Source organism: Maniola hyperantus, chromosome 22 (genome assembly GCF_902806685.2).
Source record: "Maniola hyperantus chromosome 22, iAphHyp1.2, whole genome shotgun sequence".
In the NCBI taxonomy this organism is placed as follows: Eukaryota; Metazoa; Arthropoda; class Insecta; order Lepidoptera; family Nymphalidae; genus Maniola; species Maniola hyperantus.
The window spans coordinates 11,072,186-11,090,171 of record NC_048557.2 but is presented as its reverse complement, the minus strand read 5'-3'; the positions used below and the strand labels follow the sequence as shown (position 1 = coordinate 11,090,171).

General features: G+C 41.5%; 1 protein-coding gene across 1 annotated transcript in view; it reads right to left on the bottom strand.

The window, feature by feature from the left end:
• The window catches only part of crm (cramped chromatin regulator), a 43,014-nt gene that overhangs the window by 4,607 nt on the left and 20,421 nt on the right, over positions 1-17,986 (bottom strand). Inside the window, exons 3-16 of the mRNA XM_034980356.2 lie at positions 15,584-15,737; positions 14,952-15,236; positions 13,939-14,142; positions 13,382-13,557; positions 12,954-13,116; positions 10,555-10,719; positions 9,746-10,158; positions 9,167-9,424; positions 7,676-7,943; positions 6,652-6,769; positions 5,626-5,740; positions 3,989-4,099; positions 2,545-2,668; positions 487-568 (exon numbers count right to left, since the gene is read on the bottom strand). Of these exons, the coding sequence (XP_034836247.1) occupies positions 487-568; positions 2,545-2,668; positions 3,989-4,099; positions 5,626-5,740; positions 6,652-6,769; positions 7,676-7,943; positions 9,167-9,424; positions 9,746-10,158; positions 10,555-10,719; positions 12,954-13,116; positions 13,382-13,557; positions 13,939-14,142; positions 14,952-15,236; positions 15,584-15,737 (2,636 nt within the window). The remainder of the gene's footprint in view (positions 1-486; positions 569-2,544; positions 2,669-3,988; positions 4,100-5,625; positions 5,741-6,651; positions 6,770-7,675; positions 7,944-9,166; positions 9,425-9,745; positions 10,159-10,554; positions 10,720-12,953; positions 13,117-13,381; positions 13,558-13,938; positions 14,143-14,951; positions 15,237-15,583; positions 15,738-17,986) is intronic.

Sequence of the window (17,986 nt, the reverse complement as noted above, 5' to 3'; positions counted from 1 at the left end):
GAATCTGACCACACATTTCCCAATTATATAATATAATATCTGTCAACGGCTGTACTCACGTATTTAGTCGACGTTAGCCCGACTAGTTTCGAACCCATCCGGGGTCCTTGTTCAAGGGAGTCAGTTAGCGCACGCGTCGCCGTAGACTGCGCGCTGCGCGTCCGTTGTGAGGGTGGCTAGGAGGGGGAGGGGGGGGGGGGGGAGGGTTGTGTGTGTGTCTGATCTTCGTCGCTGGAGCCGTGGATATTTATTTATTTTTTATTTAGACAAAAAAAGCGAATAATTCACACCACACTTCCAGACCAAAGCACTAGACAAAAAGCCGCGACTGGTGTTGGCAGTTTGCAGCCCAAATAGACCGTAGTCTGTGCTAGGGCTGACAAAGTTCATAAGTGATATATTATATATAATGGAAATCACTCACGATAGTTTTAACGCTAAAACATTTCCCAGCGATAAAAAATCCTATCACCGCTTGGTACTCACTCAGATACAACGGCGGGCGGTGGTTTGGGCAACAAGCGCGGCTGCACCGGGGCCGGGGGCGCAGCCTTCACGGGGATTATATCTGTTTATATAGACATTGTTTATCACAATAATGACATCAATAATAATTATGGCGCTGATTCTCTTTCTCTGTACACTTCTGGCAAATCACGGAGGCGAGTGAACTGTACTTGTGGTTACGTCGTATACACGGGCATTGCGTAAGTGTGACCAACCAGTCGCGAGCAAGCGTTCACAAACGCACACATTCACTGTACCTTACTTATACCGATATAGGACTTGTGGCGGGTGCCACAATATAAACTAGATGGCGCTGTTCAATCGATGACGGAGTCCCGAACAAATGTACCGCCGACAGTACTCGCACTAACAGAGTGTTCGGCAATCTGGACTATATATAGAAGTTTCAAGATACAACCGTCGGCCCAGCTGGCGCTACCGAGCACAACCAACCGCTCGGTGGGAGATCTCCCCTTTGGTACAGTCGAGCCTGCACACCGCTCCCGTACAGACTTAAACACAAGCATGAGTCACTCGCCCTCGTGAAATGCAAGAACTATACTAAATTTATCTTATTCTTGTTAATATTGCTAAAAAAGGACAGAACATGAATTGTACATTTAAAAACTCTAAATTTTAGCGAACTCTACGAAAAACAATATATGGTCGCAACAGGCAGCCTAAAGTCACGAGGTTTGACAGCTCTAAATTAAAATTTAAAATTGTCAAATTGTCTGTCCTTTTCTTATTACATTAGTAAGAAGAGGATGCGCGAATACTCTAAAATTTAGGTGTGCTCAGACTCAGTATCATAATCTTGTACGTCGGCTGACTTCGCGATCGCTTGTCAACAATCAAGCCTAATACAAAGCAATGACGAGGTCTAGGATAAAACGCGCTTGCCTGGAAGATGCCTGGTCAGTGGTCACTCTTGCCTTGAAGGTATTTAGGTTATACGTCAACGTGGCAGGAAATACAGACACCGGAATGGTACCAAACAATACTTGCTATGTCGCAAATTAAATTGAATGTAATTTTATTAGACATTTTTCAAGGGTTTTTAAAATATAAATAATTTAATTTTAACTATTTTAAAGGAGATCGCCCGTGAACGGGCCCTCTTTTGTGGCATCGTGTCAAAACTTAAATTTTTTTTATTTCAAAGTATTTTTTTTACGATTATGTTTTATTACGACTTTTTTTCACTCTATTATTGAAAATATCCACAATTACAGTTAGAATTACAGAAGAAGTATTAATTCAATATAACCTCAATATCAGCAATATAAAAAATAAGATTTCTTTATAACCTGGGCGAATAAATAGAAATCGTTTGCAGAATATAAAGAGTTAATTATTTGTCTACAAAATAAAATTAAAACCATGGTGACATAACAATTATATTAGAGGGGGCCCAAAGCTCCTAAGAAAATGGGCAATCTCCCCGTTGTCAATCTGTGACAATTCAACTTTAACAGAATAAATATGGTCGTCTAACGTCAAAAATTAAAATTAAATTTAAAAAAAAATTAATATCTCGAGAACCGCATATTTTTTGGAAACTAAAAATTTAAGAAAAAAAAATGTTCCAATAGGTCATATTTCGTTGCTTAACGCTCTAGTTTATTTTGGTACCAACCCTCTCTATAAAGCTGCGGTTGTCCTTTATTGAAGTCGTTGGGGTTTACACAAAAAATACAATATACAGCAAGATGCAGCATTATAAACTCGTATTTTTCTTCGTAATTTTTCTTATTTTTCTTGTTTTATGTAATATTTAGTATTTAATATTTAGTACTATTGTAAATTGCAGTGTTTTTATTTTTTATTTTTTCATATTTGTATTTTTAGCTTTAAGTTAACTGGTAATCCCGCACTTGCAAACTTTTAAAATGCATGCCGGTTTGCCAGTAATTGGGTGTACACTCTAAATTATTTCTCTGTGAATTGTAATTGTTATTTTATAATATGTGTACTATCTGTTGGCAAACCAATAAAATAAAATAAAATAAAATAAAAAAATAAAAATATACTTACTGCTAGGTGGTGGCAACTTGGGCAACAGTGGTAAGAGTCTTTGTACGACAACTCTTCGGTCAGACATGCGCGGTCGGCCGCGCCTCCACTTCGGTAACCCATCCAAACACATTGCTCGATGCGCCTACCCGCCACAATACAATACCAAAAATTTTTTACAAAAAAAATAAAAACCGACTTCGATACACAAACACTAAAAATTGAAAAATAATTTAATTTATTACCGAATATATTATGTATACAAGAGTTAATATAGTTCCATAATAATACTTTTTGGTGCCGGTGCCAATTAGCTTTAGCTGCGCGAATCGTCTAGACTTCATATTTTTATGAGACTCCACAATGGCACCTCATTGGCACCGACCCCAAAAAATATTATTATGGAACTATATTAACTCTTGTATACATAATATATTCGGTAATAAATTAAATTATTTTTCAATTTTTAGTGTTTGTGTATCGAAGTCGGCTTTTATTTTTTTTGTAAAAAAATTTTATTTCACAATTTTTAGTGGGCCCATGGAATTATGCTATGACTGGTTAAAAATCTACTGTTTATTAAGCTATTACACTGATCGCGAGCAATTTACTCTTAACCGTTGAGGAGTTCCAGTATCTATCTTCGAAGATGTTCATCAGATCTTCACCAAATTTAAAAGGGACCAACTTTGAAGTGTACCCTTTCAAACAAAAAAAGAATTTTCAAAATCGGTCCAGGCGTCTTCGAGTAATCGGGGAACATACATAAAAAATAAAAATAAAAAAATAAAAAAAGATTCCGACGAATTGAGAACCTCCTCCTTTTTTTGAAGTCGGTTAAAAATACATTCAAAATAAAACGTTTATTTCTTAAATTGTGCCACACATTACATCTTATAACTGGGTTGTTTATCGCGACGCTTCTTCCACTTGACCGTCAAAGGTTAGAATGCCTCAAGCAGAAGAAGCGCCGCAATAAACTGTCATGTGTGGTACAACCCTTTGAATAAGCCAGAATAAAAAATAAAAAAAAGAATTGGAGCTCATAATTTATTATTGACACTAGCGATTTCATCCGCGTAGGGATGATGCTAGTGAAACTGCAAAAATTTCAAACCCTATTACTACTATTTGGGGTTGAATTTTCAAAAATCCTTTCTTAACGGATTCGGCCTGATCCATCCAATAGTTTTTTTTTAAAAGAATATTAGCCATGTTAATCATGACTAATATTGCTTTTTCCCCTCCAACTAAGCGTAAAGCTTGTGCTAGGAGTAGGTACGACAACGGGTGGGGTTTGAACCGCCCGACGTTTTGGAATTCAGTCCGCTCCTTAGTCCGTAACCATTGAACTGTTGAGGCTTAAATTGAGGTTTGAGCTGTACGTTCATAGATCAATCAGTCAGTCAGTCATCTTTTCCTTTTACATATTGAGATAGAGAGAGATGTAGTTTGAGTAGGTTACCTCGGTATCAGTTTTGGGCGCGATGGGCGTGGGGTGCCTGAAGATGGCCGCCGCGCTCTCAGAAAGCTTCGGCGGAACCACTGTCCCTTGTACCGTGCTTGGTTGTTGTTTCTGGACAATATACACATCGTATTATTAATAATCAAAAAAATCAAAATCAAAATCAAATATTTTATTCAAAGTAAGTACATACGGAGTACACTTTTTGAATGTCATTACAAAAGTAAAATCACAAAAATCAAATAAAAATAGTATAAATCAGTTTACAATAATAAAATAAAAATAGAATAAATCAGTTTACAAATTTAAGGTACCTACTTAAGTAATTATTGTAAAAAGTAGTAATTAAATTATCAAATAGTAAGTCATTATTTCAGTTACAATTCAACGTCAAAATTAACAAAAAATAACAATAAATAATAAAACACTTAATGTTAATATGTAACATTACTTCAATGTATTAGAGCCTAGAGGAGTTGTCCAAGCATCCTTATCCGATATATAATCGTCTAACTTGTAGTAGCCTTTCTTACACAGGCTTTTTTTGATGAAACGTTTAAACCTCCCTTCTGGTAAACTTTGAACTTCTGACGGAATTTTATTATAATAGCGGACAGCACTGCCCAAAAATGACTCGCTAACCTTCGTTAGTCTGAACCTCTGGGTTTCCAATTTATTTTTATTCCGTGTGTTAAAATTATGTCTTTCATAATTGGTTTTAATATGTTCTCTATTCTTGCGAACATACATTATATTTTCATATATATATTGACTCGTTACTGTCATAATGTCAATAATAATCATAAATAAATAATTTCTTTATTAAGGCAACATACACCCATATTTTGTTACAATAGACAATGTTTTGAAACGATGTTAGTATAATCATTTTATTTTTACAACTTAAATAGTGTATGCCAAGATCGATAGTGATTTACTTAAACGAAGACGATATCGGAAATCGCAACAAAAAACCCATACAATCATGAATATCGTAATAGTGTATGGCTCTTTGCGATCAATGATTCGTTTGTCGTGCGAATACTGATTTCCCTTTATTAGGCATTTCTTAACCCGCACTTTTCTAGGTTTTCTTCTTTCTTCTGTGCAGTATTAAAGTTACCGCCTCATAAGTAAGGAAAAGAAGTACAATTTCCATTTCATAGGGCACATTATCGTTCCGTTTCGAACAAGTAAACGATCGATCGTAACGACCAATCGTATCGTGTGTATACGGCATTTTTGAAGCGATGGATCTTTGTAATATGTACGAATTGTCAGTTTAAACGTAGCATGTTCATATTAGCTGTAACATAAAAATGCAACTCCTCAATATATCGAAGTAGGTTGCCTGCACATCGGATTGAAAGAGAGGTGATGCAAAATTATGTAGGTTAGGTAGTTAAGCAATAAGATTTAAACAATAGTATGTAAGATTTCTTTATTGTTATTGTTAGTCCATAAGCGAGAGTAGATCATAAGACGGCTCTCAATAAACATCTTTCACCGTTGCCGCATTTAATTATTACCATACGGCCACAACATATCTCATCTTCACGATTTTCTTGAGATTGATCGAAGCGACGAATCGTACCGTATATGGGGCCCTTTATGTTCCGTCCTTACATCGTACATACCTGTTTGTTTTTGTGCGCCAGCGGACACACGTGCCCGCACTCGCACTTGGCGATGGCGGGCGCGGCGTTCGCGTTCACGTGCGGGTTGCCCGCTAGAACCAGCAGGCGCTTTAACCTGCCCGAAAAGGTTTGAAGGTTATTGGATTGTGTTTAGGTAGTATAAAAATAGTAGTAAGCGCGTTTGGAACCCTCGTAGCTTTAGTCTACGGTCAGGTCTACGTTCGCTTTTTATCTTGCCTTGTATTATAAGATATGGAGCGAGCTATGTTGGGTGTCTCTCTGAGGGACAAAATCCGCAACGAGGAAATCCGTCGGAGAACCAAAGTGACTGACATAGCTAAACGAATTAGCCAGCTGAAGTGGCAGTGGGCAGGCCACGTCTGCCGCAGAACCGATGGCCGCTGGGGCAGACGTGTTCTGGAGTGGAGACCGCGTCTCGGCAAGCGCAGTGTGGGACGACCTCCAACCCTCTGGACTAGGACGACCTTAAGAAAGTAGCGGGAAGTGGGTGGATGAGGAAGGCGGAGGATCGTGTGTGGTGGCGCGCTCTTGGGAAGGCCTATGTCCAGCAGTGGACACAAACAGGCTGATTGATTGATTGATTTTATTTTATTTTATTATAAAGGCACACAAAACAGGTTTCAGCTATAAATGGTCCAAATAAAAATAAAAAACAATAGATTAAGATCTAAGCGGTAACCCTTAATATGTGTACACAACAATTCTTAAATAAATAAATGCACTAACTAACTGATAAGATACAATTTATAAAAACACAGAAAAAAGAAATACAAGAAAATTAACTATGAAAAATATACTTAAAGTGGAGAAGATGCAAAATGTTGATAAATATGTTTTTTAAATATGTTCAAATTATTATTGATTGTATTATAAGATGTAGGAGGTCATATTTTTGGGTTTAGGTTTTAAATACACCATTTATTTTTTAAATTTATAGAGTAGCGCTTGGCTGGAATCAGACCTGGTGGCAAGTGATGATGCAGCCTAAGATTGATTACGTCTTACCTATCGCTGACGAGTGAGAACCCGCTAGGCGCCGGCTCCGGGGTGGGCTTGTTGATGAGCTTGTTGACCAGCTTCATGGTGCCTGACGACTTGTGATCTGGAGATAGAAGCTGCTCACCTGAACACAAAACATATAACATATAAATACTATCTGTCCCGGCTTACTCACGTGTGTAGTCGACGTTAGCCTGACTAGTTTCGAACCCATCCGGGGTCCTTTTTCAAGGGAGTCCGTCCGCGGCACGTGCGTCCCGCAGTCAAAACCGCGGCGCGTGCGCGGACGGACTCCCTTGAAAAAGGACCCCGGATGGGTTCGAAACTAGTCGGGCTAACGTCGACTACACACGTGAGTAAGCCGGGACAGATAGTATTTATAATGGAAATCACTCACGGTAGTTTAAACGCTTAAATATAACATATACTAGGGAAATATACACTTTGTGAAAATTTCAGCTGTCTCTACCTATTAGGGTTCATGAGATATAACCCGCTGACAGACGGACGAACGGCGTGAGACCAACTCACCTTGACCGTTTTATGCTATTTTCATCCCAACCCAAAAATCTGTAAAATTATGAAAACTCAATTTCTTGGGAAATAATATCCATCCCATCCCACTCATCCTCCGAGCTGTCATTCTGTCCAGTGTCTTGTTACCTCTTTTTCTAACCTATTTGTCTGTCCCTGTCTAGTTATACTCACTTTTCCTCCATCCTCTGACATTATTGCTGACTGAACATGATCTTGAGAGAGAACATATCCATCTCACTCCTATCCTTCCTTCTATACTTCACAAAACTATCTCTTTTACCCCTATTTCTCACCCATATGTCCGTCCCTGTCTAGTTATACCCACTTTTCCTTTCATCCCCTGACATCTCACCATTTTTATCCTGGCGTAAAGCGTTCTTGAGAGAGAATATCAATCTCACTCCAACATTCTTCCCTCTCATCCTTCACCAAACGATGTCATTTACCCTTCTCTTTCTCGCCCATATATTTGTCCCTGTCTAGATATACTCACTTTTCCTTTCGTCTCCTGACATCCCATCATTGCTGTCCTGGCTGAACGTGTTCTTTGGAGAGAATATATCCATTTCACTCTCCCGTCTCTCCCTTTCATCTTCCACCGAGCTGTCTCCTTTGTCGGGCGTCTTGTTGCCCTTCTCTCTCTTGTCTATGTGTTTGTCCTTGTCTAACGTTTCAGGTTTTAATGGTTTTACAGGTTGCGGTAAAGGTGGAGTAGGTATTTCCCACCAATAGTCTAGGTCCAGTTTCGATCGGTTACCAAACTAAAAAAAAATATGTGTTTCAACTACAATTTATAAATATTAGAAAAACGGGAGAAGAAAAAAATTGTAGACGTTTTATCCATGAAAATCAAATAGTTCCCTAGGGATTTAAAAACAAAACCTTAATCCATGCGGACGAAGCCTCATCTAGTGTGTGTGCATACATTTGTGTGTATGTGTGTGTGTGTATATGTATCAATGTTCCTGAAAAGCTAAAATCACTATTAAATTATTATTATACTAGCTGATGCCCGCGACTTCGTCCGCGTGGATTTATATTTTTCAAAATCCCGCGGGAACTCTTTGATTTTCCGGGATGAAAAGTAGCCTATGTGTTAATCTATCTCCATTCCAAATTTCATCCAAATCAGTTCAGCCGCTTTTGCGTGATTGAGTAACAAACATCCAAACATCTAAACAAACACTTTCACATTTATAATATTATTAGGATTAGGATATCAGGATTAGGATTAGGAGAAATGCAAATGAGTTTGTTTCTTGGTTTGACCTTCAATCACGTCGCAACGGAGCACCGATCGACGAGATTTTTATTCACATAGGGTACCTACTTTAAAAAAAAATTAAAAAAAAAATGGATCCTATACATACACTTACTAACGCACACATGTTTGCACGATAACGCTGATAATAATTTTGTTATTGAAGAGTGGTGTCTTATGAGTAGTTCTCCTACTCCTAAAAGAAGATTCCAACCTCCTAGACATTCCGTAAACTTAAGTTATCTGAAATAAACTATTTTATTTTAAGGCGCTACATACCAAAATACCAGCCAAGTGCAAGTCAGGCTCGCACACTGAGGGTTCCGTACTATAGTCGTATTTTTTCGACATTTTGCACGATAATTTAAAAACTATGATGCATAAAAATAAATAAAAATCTGTTTTAGAATGCACAGGTAAAGCCCTTTCATATGATACCCCACTTGATATAGTTATCTTACTTCGAAAATTGAAAATACTAATTATTAGTTCATGACCACAATTTAATTTTTTTTGTGTGATTTAACCCTAAATTCACGGTTTTAAGATTTTTACCCAAATGTCAGCTTTAAGATCTACCTAACTGCCAAATTTCCTGATTCTAGGTCAACGGTAAGTACCCGGTAGGTTTCTTGACAGACAGACAGACAGACAACAAAGTGATCCTATAAGGGTTCCGTTTTTCCTTTTGAGGTACGGAACCCTAAAAAGCTAAACACTTACCATTAAATAAAGATCCCCAATAGTCAAATCTCCAGCATCATACTGACTCCATCCCTTCCTTATCTGCTGAATCGCCAACTCCATATCAAAGTCCGGTTTGGCCTCCTCTTCTTTTTCTTTGGGCTCTTCGGGAATCTCCTCAATTTTGGAGTCGTCCACTTTGACTTCAACAGTTTTGGCCTCGTCCGAGTCCTTTTCTAAGACTACTTTGAAGACCCCTGCGCCTCGTTGAGGTGGTGGAACTATACGGAACTTTACCTGTGGAATTTTATTATACAGGGTGTAACCAGAACGCTAGCAAAAACGAAGACAGGTGATAGTACTGATGATTACTGACATGATACCACAAAAAACGCGTTTTAAAAAAAAAAACCTATATTTTGTAAAAGTTCACGATATATTGCAAATAAAACATCTGACTGACGCTAGAGGCCAACGAACGTTGCGCAAGTAGGCCACTCGAAGACAACGCCGCGTCGTAGGTGGGGCACTGACCCGAGTTTCGCAAGCTATACATTGCGGGTTTGAAAAATACTAAATCCCTAAAACTACAAAATGAGTTTAAATTATGTCACTTACCTTTAAATTCTTAAACTTCCTCTCTTTCTGATTCTTATCTCCTTTCCCGTCACTCTCATTATCTGTGTCACTCTTAGCATACTTCTCATCGTCTTCCATTTCAGAAAAACTATCCTTCTCTTTCTCTGACATATCCTTATCCTGTATATCTTTGTCCCTTTCTGGCACATCTCTATCTGTCTCCTCTTCAGCAGTTTCTTCCGATTTGATCTCTTTTTCGTCCTCTGTGCTAGGTTTTTCCTCGTCTTCTTGGTTTGTTTTGTAATGGGCCATGAGCTCGATTCCGTCTATGGCTGTTTCGTCTATGTGCATCAGTTTTGGGTCGATGTCTTCTATTTTGGGTTTTTTCTCGGGTTCCTTGTCTTTGTCTGTGATGCTGTCTTTCCTTTGGCGTTTTGGAGTGCGGATTTTCACTGTTAAAGTTAAATTGAGAATTAAAGTACTGGCAGTAGGATCATGTGCAAATGACTTTTCAAAGTAATATGCCTTATCTTTGACAGAATAATAATCTAAATATATAAAAGGAAAAGGTGACTGACTGACTGACTGATCTATCAACATACAGCTCAAACTACTGGACGGATCGGGCTGAAATTTGGCATGCAGATAGCTATTATGACGTAGGCATCCGCTAAGAAAGGATTTTTGAAATTTCAACCCCTAAGGGGGTGAAATAGGGGTTTGAAATTTGTGTAGTCCACGCGGACGAAGTCGCGAGCATAAGCTAGTATTAAGATAAACATTGTAATGATTGTACCCCAAAAGGATAAAACCCCAAGACAAGAATTAGGGAAAATATTATATGTTACCCCCACTATCCTTGTCACGTCGCTGCGAGCCCATCCTCTCGAGATAAGAGGAGAAGCATATCTTCTGACTCGACAGTTGCTCGCTGGGACTCAACACGGGCAGGTGGATCTCTGCGCCGGGGCGAGGGCCCAGATGTAGCGCGGGCTTTTGTGGGAGCCGGTTCTCTGGAACGATATAAAAATTTTGTGATATTATGTGTAATCTTGATGATAAGAACAGCGAGAAACCGTAAATGGAAGTTGTAAAAGTTGATTGAAAGAAAAAAATGAAAGTAAAAGATCAGTGTGGCTTAAGCAGTTCCTCCATTGGCTTCACTCGTATACTCTTACCTTGGACAATAATCCTGTCGGTCTGCAAGCGTAGATGCGACTCCAAATCGTCGTTATTGTCACAACGCGGGGCCATATCGAGGCACTGCTCCGGCTCCTTGAGCAGTTCCTCCATTGGCTTCACTCGTATACTCTTACCTTGGACAATAATCCTGTCGGTCTGCAAGCGTAGATGCGACTCCAAATCGTCGTTATTGTCACAACGCGGGGCCATATCGAGGCACTGCTCCGGCTCCTTGAGCAGTTCCTCCATTGGCTTCACTCCTATACTCTTACCTTGGACAATAATCCTGTCGGTCTGCAAGCGTAGATGCGACTCCAAATCGTCGTTATTGTCACAACGCGGGGCCATATCGAGGCACTGCTCCGGCTCCTTGAGCAGTTCCTCCATTGGCTTCACTTGTATACTCTTACCTTGGACAATAATCCTGTCGGTCTGCAAGCGTAGATGCGACTCCAAATCGTCGTTATTGTCACAACGCGGGGCCATATCGAGGCACTGCTCCGGCTCCTTGAGCAGTTCCTCCATTGGCTTCACTTGTATACTCTTACCTTGGACAATAATCCTGTCGGTCTGCAAGCGTAGATGCGACTCCAAATCGTCGTTATTGTCACAACGCGGGGCCATATCGAGGCACTGCTCCGGCTCCTTGAGCAGTTCCTCCATTGGCTTCACTTGTATACTCTTACCTTGGACAATAATCCTGTCGGTCTGCAAGCGTAGATGCGACTCCAAATCGTCGTTATTGTCACAACGCGGGGCCATATCGAGGCACTGCTCCGGCTCCTTGAGCAGTTCCTCCATTGGCTTCACTTGTATACTCTTACCTTGGACAATAATCCTGTCGGTCTGCAAGCGTAGATGCGACTCCAAATCGTCGTTATTGTCACAACGCGGGGCCATATCGAGGCACTGCTCCGGCTCCTTGAGCAGTTCCTCCATTGGCTTCACTGTATACTCTTACCTTGGACAATAATCCTGTCGGTCTGCAAGCGTAGATGCGACTCCAAATCGTCGTTATTGTCACAACGCGGGGCCATATCGAGGCACTGCTCCGGCTCCTTGAGCAGTTCCTCCATTGGCTTCACTCGTATACTCTTACCTTGGACAATAATCCTGTCGGTCTGCAAGCGTAGATGCGACTCCAAATCGTCGTTATTGTCACAACGCGGGGCCATATCGAGGCACTGCTCCGGCTCCTTGAGCAGTTCCTCCATTGGCTTCACTCGTATACTCTTACCTTGGACAATAATCCTGTCGGTCTGCAAGCGTAGATGCGACTCCAAATCGTCGTTATTGTCACAACGCGGGGCCATATCGAGGCACTGCTCCGGCTCCTTGAGCAGTTCCTCCATTGGCTTCACTCGTATACTCTTACCTTGGACAATAATCCTGTCGGTCTGCAAGCGTAGATGCGACTCCAAATCGTCGTTATTGTCACAACGCGGGGCCATATCGAGGCACTGCTCCGGCTCCTTGAGCAGTTCCTCCATTGGCTTCACTCGTATACTCTTACCTTGGACAATAATCCTGTCGGTCTGCAAGCGTAGATGCGACTCCAAATCGTCGTTATTGTCACAACGCGGGGCCATATCGAGGCACTGCTCCGGCTCCTTGAGCAGTTCCTCCATTGGCTTCACTCGTATACTCTTACCTTGGACAATAATCCTGTCGGTCTGCAAGCGTAGATGCGACTCCAAATCGTCGTTATTGTCACAACGCGGGGCCATATCGAGGCACTGCTCCGGCTCCTTGAGCAGTTCCTCCATTGGCTTCACTCGTATACTCTTACCTTGGACAATAATCCTGTCGGTCTGCAAGCGTAGATGCGACTCCAAATCGTCGTTATTGTCACAACGCGGGGCCATATCGAGGCACTGCTCCGGCTCCTTGAGCAGTTCCTCCATTGGCTTCACTCGTATACTCTTACCTTGGACAATAATCCTGTCGGTCTGCAAGCGTAGATGCGACTCCAAATCGTCGTTATTGTCACAACGCGGGGCCATATCGAGGCACTGCTCCGGCTCCTTGAGCAGTTCCTCCATTGGCTTCACTCGTATACTCTTACCTTGGACAATAATCCTGTCGGTCTGCAAGCGTAGATGCGACTCCAAATCGTCGTTATTGTCACAACGCGGGGCCATATCGAGGCACTGCTCCGGCTCCTTGAGCAGTTCCTCCATTGGCTTCACTCGTATACTCTCTTCTAGCCTGTAGTTCCTGTAGTTTGACTGTGTAATGTTGAGGATTTTGCAGAAGATGTCAGAAGTATTAGAAACAAGATATTTTCTGGCGAATTATCCCTCATTTTTTGTTTAACATCATCGTCTAAGCTGGCGACTTCATCCACGTGGATTGTAGTTGTTGAAAAGCTCGTGGGAATTTCCTGGAGATCACCTGATGTTAAGTGATTACTGCCGCCCGTGATATATTGAGGTTAAGATGTTAGTAAAGTAGAATAGTAGTAGAGATGTAGAGGCTCGTCGTAAAGGATACAGTCTTCCATCGTTTCTCCAACGCTTGCAGGAAGGCCGCGAGCCTGGTGCGTAGCGGCAAAGCGGCCGCGGCTCTGGGGTTGTGGGCCGCGGCCTGCACTCGCGTCCACGCGTTGGCGGAGCGCGCACGCAGCGTCACTTGCGCGCGGGAGCACACGCGTGCTCCTCCGGCACGCTCTGTTTTATCATAATCATCATAACCATTTATTTTACTCGAATATGGTACATGTATATTATTATTTACATGGGGTCTTAAAATTAGGCAATCACCATAGAATTTCCTGCGCTCACTGAGCCGGCAGGAATTAGTCGGGATGGTGGCAAGAGACCTGATGGATTGACGCTGGTTCCCTGGGAACGGGGACGGGCGCTAATGTGGGACGCAATTTGCGCTGACACATTGGCCCCTATTGGTGTCATATCAGAGAGACAGCATCAAGACCGGGAGCCGCAGCAGAAAGCAGTGAATGAGCGACAGAGACAACGCTCTACAAGGCCGTAATTTCATTTTAAAGGTCGATGTACAATATTAGTTGCCAGTTTCTGTACCACACTTGCCTGCAATCTGGTTGAGCCTCTTCAAGGCGCGGCACATGGGCGTGCGCACTTTGATGGTCTTGCCTCTCGCTCGCACCGCCATGCTGCCCATTCGCACCATCTCACCCAGCCGGGCGCAACATTTCTCGTTGACCGAGGCTAGCTTGCGCCGTAGCTCCCCGTAGTTTATTAGGGCGTATAACTCCTGAGCCACCTTTTTGACATCTGGAAAAATAACACTTTCTTGAAAGATTCTACAAATTTTTTTTATATATAAGAACATTAGCCATGTTAAATGACTAATATTCCCCTTTCCTCTCCAACTAAGCGTCAAGCTCGTGCTAGGAGTAGGTACGATAATAGTGCAACGGGCGGGGTTTGAACCGTCGACCTTTTGGTTTTCAGTTCACTCCTGTACTCGTTGAGCTATTGAGGCTCTATAGGAAATTATTCTTGTTTTATCTTGTCATATCCATCACTTCCAGAGGTAATGATTTTAAGATTATTTCGTGGTTTAACGACATACTCGTATTTTAATGTAGATAACGGGTACATACCATGATTAATTTGGCGTTTTTATTTGTCGATATTTCAACCCGGATCGTGGTCCCGTCGTGGCCAAAAAAACAGTGAATTTCAGATTTTTTACTGTGTGGCAACACCACATATAAGAAAACAGCGTAACACTTCACAAGATGGCGTTGTTAGTTCCGATTTTGGCCACGCGCCAAAAGAGCCTTGTCCCAGTAACAATACCATCACGTGGTTTGATAGATCCAGCCGCGAAAATTCAAATTTCAGTTAGATTTTCGGATATATCAGACTAATCATACATCGAAGGCTTATGGTAATGAGTTTTGCGGGTATAACATTTATTAATCTACATGTTATTCCATAAAAACTTCAAAAATACTCATTTACTTCATATTTGTGCAAATCTAGGAAAATTCAGAAAATTATCTTTCAGGAACAAATATAAAGTAAATGAGTATTTTTGACCGTATTGAATGTAGTCAATCAAAAAACATACTCACTTTCATCAAAATCAACATGTTTGGACAACTTATGCCAGGTCCTGTAATAGAAATGGCTGACTTGCATCTTCGTCTTCAGGTTCGCGTCAGGCATCCCCTTCTTCCTCATCTTGGCGCAGATGTACGCCGTGATCGCGTCGAAGTCCTTGCCGTATTCGTTCAGGGCTTCGAAGAAAAGGCTCTTCTCGTCTGCCGACCACAGCGCTTTGGGCATGCGTTGTTTGACAGTTGGGAACTTTAGTTCTTTGTCATCTATCTTGTTGGGGGTCTCGCATTCTGTGGCATCTGGAATATACAGGGTGTAACCAGAACGCTAGCAAAAACTTAGCGTTGTTGTTATACTACCTAAACACAATCCAATACCAATAAACATTTGCCTCATTTTGCAGTTTTTGTGATTTAGTAATTTTTAACCCGCAATGTCTAGCGTACAAAACTCGGGTCAATGCCCCGCCTACGATGCGGCATTGACTCCGTGTGTGTAGTGGCCTACTTACGGAACGTTCGTTGACCTCTAGCGTCAGTCAGATGTTTTATTTGCAATATATCGTGAAATTTTACCAAATGTAGGATAACCCTTGCGAAACCGGGGCGGGTCGCTAGTGGGTTACAATTATTGTTCTAATTATTACCTCTTTTGTCTGCTTGAGGTTCAAGCCGCAACTTCTTGATCACTCTTGCGCTGGTCCTCTGCTGCTGCAGCGTTGTCAGCGAACCCAGCAGTTCGGTTCTCTCCTCATCTGCTAATGGTTGTCCTGGAGACATTGCTGCCTCTTTTACTGCCACCTGGAAGGAATGAGATACTAGGTAAATAACAAAAAGAAGATGAATATATTTTTACTATGCTGTGACGTGAGTAAAAATGACCTGTGAAAAAAAAAGTGTGCTGTGAGTAAAAATAGGCTTATCACGTTTCTAAATGTACTGAGTAGGTACATAAATATTACATAACAGTTCATTTGTCATTATAAAACGTATAAATTACAGCTACAATTGTATTGTAATGCATCGTAATCACTAATCAGGTACTGAAATGAAAACTTAGTTGCATGTAATGTGTTATCCGAGCCATAATATGACATATAAAATGTAATTATTTTGTCATGGAAGACCATAAAACATTTTCTACCTATATACCTTTTATTGATACACGAGTTCAAATCAAATCTCAATAACTCAACTGGTAAAGGAGTGGACTGAAAACTGAAAAGGTCGACGACGGTTCAAACCCCGCCCGTTGCGCTATTGTCGTACCTACTCCTAGCACAAGCTTGACGCTTAGTTGGAGAGGAAAGGGGAATATTAGTCATTTCTAGATGACGTAGGAAGAACAGGGTAACCGACATAGCTCAACGGGTTGCGATGCTGAAGTGGCAATGGGCAGGGCACATAGTTCGAAAATCCGAAAGACATTGGGCTCATGAGGTGTTAGAATAGAGACCTCGCACCGGAAAGCGTACCGTGCCGTATTTTTTGATCGCGTTAACTTGGAAGTTTTTTTTGTTGGTGTGTGGGTTGGTCCTTCAATCACGTCGCAGCGGAGCAATGGAGCGACGTGATTTTTTGCATTGGTATAGTAGAAGACCTGGAGAGTGACATAGGCTACTTTTTATTCTGGAAAACCACCGAGTTCCCACGGGATTTGTAAAAAACTAAATCCACGCGAACGAAGTCGCAGACATCAGCTAGTTTATAATATTAGTATGGATAGAAGCTACATAGTCACACTTTCCAGTAGGCCTATAACTAGTAGGTACAACGTCACTGACCTACAGTAGTAACCTGTCTTCAATAAGAAAAAAATTAGACACAGCATAGGTATTAATGTCTTCCGCCTCCTGATTGGGTTATAAGGAGTTTTTATTAGAATTCCTCGCAAGCCATGCCCTTTTATAAAACCAGTAGTGAGTTAAAGGCCTGGACAGACACAGCGCGATGGAGAGTGCACGGCAGGCCTTAAGGGAGGTCGCCCTGCGCCCATGGCGACTTTTTGCAGTAATACTTATCATCATCACTTACCACCAGGTGAGATTGCAGTCAAGGGCTAATTTGTATCTGAATAAAAAAAAAGACAGCGATACAGTCGTATATTTTTTTTCTAAATATATAAAAGGAAAAGGTGACTGACTGACTGACTGATCTATCAACGCACAGCTCAAACTACTGGACGGATCAGGCTGAAATTTGGCATGCGGATAGTTATTGTGACGTAGGCATCCGCTAAGAAATGATTTTTGAAAATTTAATCCCTAAGGGGGTGAAATAGGGGTTTGAAATTTGTGTAGTCCACGCGGAAGAAGTCGCGAGCATAAGCTAGTTTCATTATAAAATTAAAATAAAATAGTTTATTTCAGATAAGTTAAGTTTACGGTAGCTTTAGAAGATTGGAGCCTTCTTTTAGGAGTCATGTACTTAATTTTAAATACCATATCAAAAATTGCGGGCCGGCAGGAATCGAACTCGCGTCTCATGGGATGGCGCCCGACGCTCTGACGTCTAAGCTACGGTACGCTTGGTGCCAGTGACGAAATTTGTGATATGTATGTTCACTCAGTACTGAAGCGACTGTCAAATCAGACTTGAGGAGATCCGTTGGGGAACTAGAGTTACCGCCATAGCTCAACGGGCGGGCTACGATGCTGGAATGGCAATGGGCAGGGCACATAGTTCGAAAACGCGATAGATGTTGGGGTCATAAAGTGCTGGAAGACCTCGCATCCGAAAGGGCTCGCCTACTAGGTGGACGAACAACATCAAACGATTCGCTGGGAGCCGCTGGATGGCGGCGGCACAAGACCGTGGCGTGTGGAAGTCCCTACAAGGCCCTATGTCTAGCAGTGGACATTTAGAACAAACCATTTGATTTGATTTGATCTACCGGTTGATAATGATAATAGTAATGATGCAAGAAGAGGTCACTTAACCTAAAGTTCACGACGTCTCAGCCGCTCCGCGTCGTATCTGCCCAAGCCTTAACAACTAGAACTGCATAATATGTATGGGCAAGGGCATAAAGCAATTATCACATGATATGA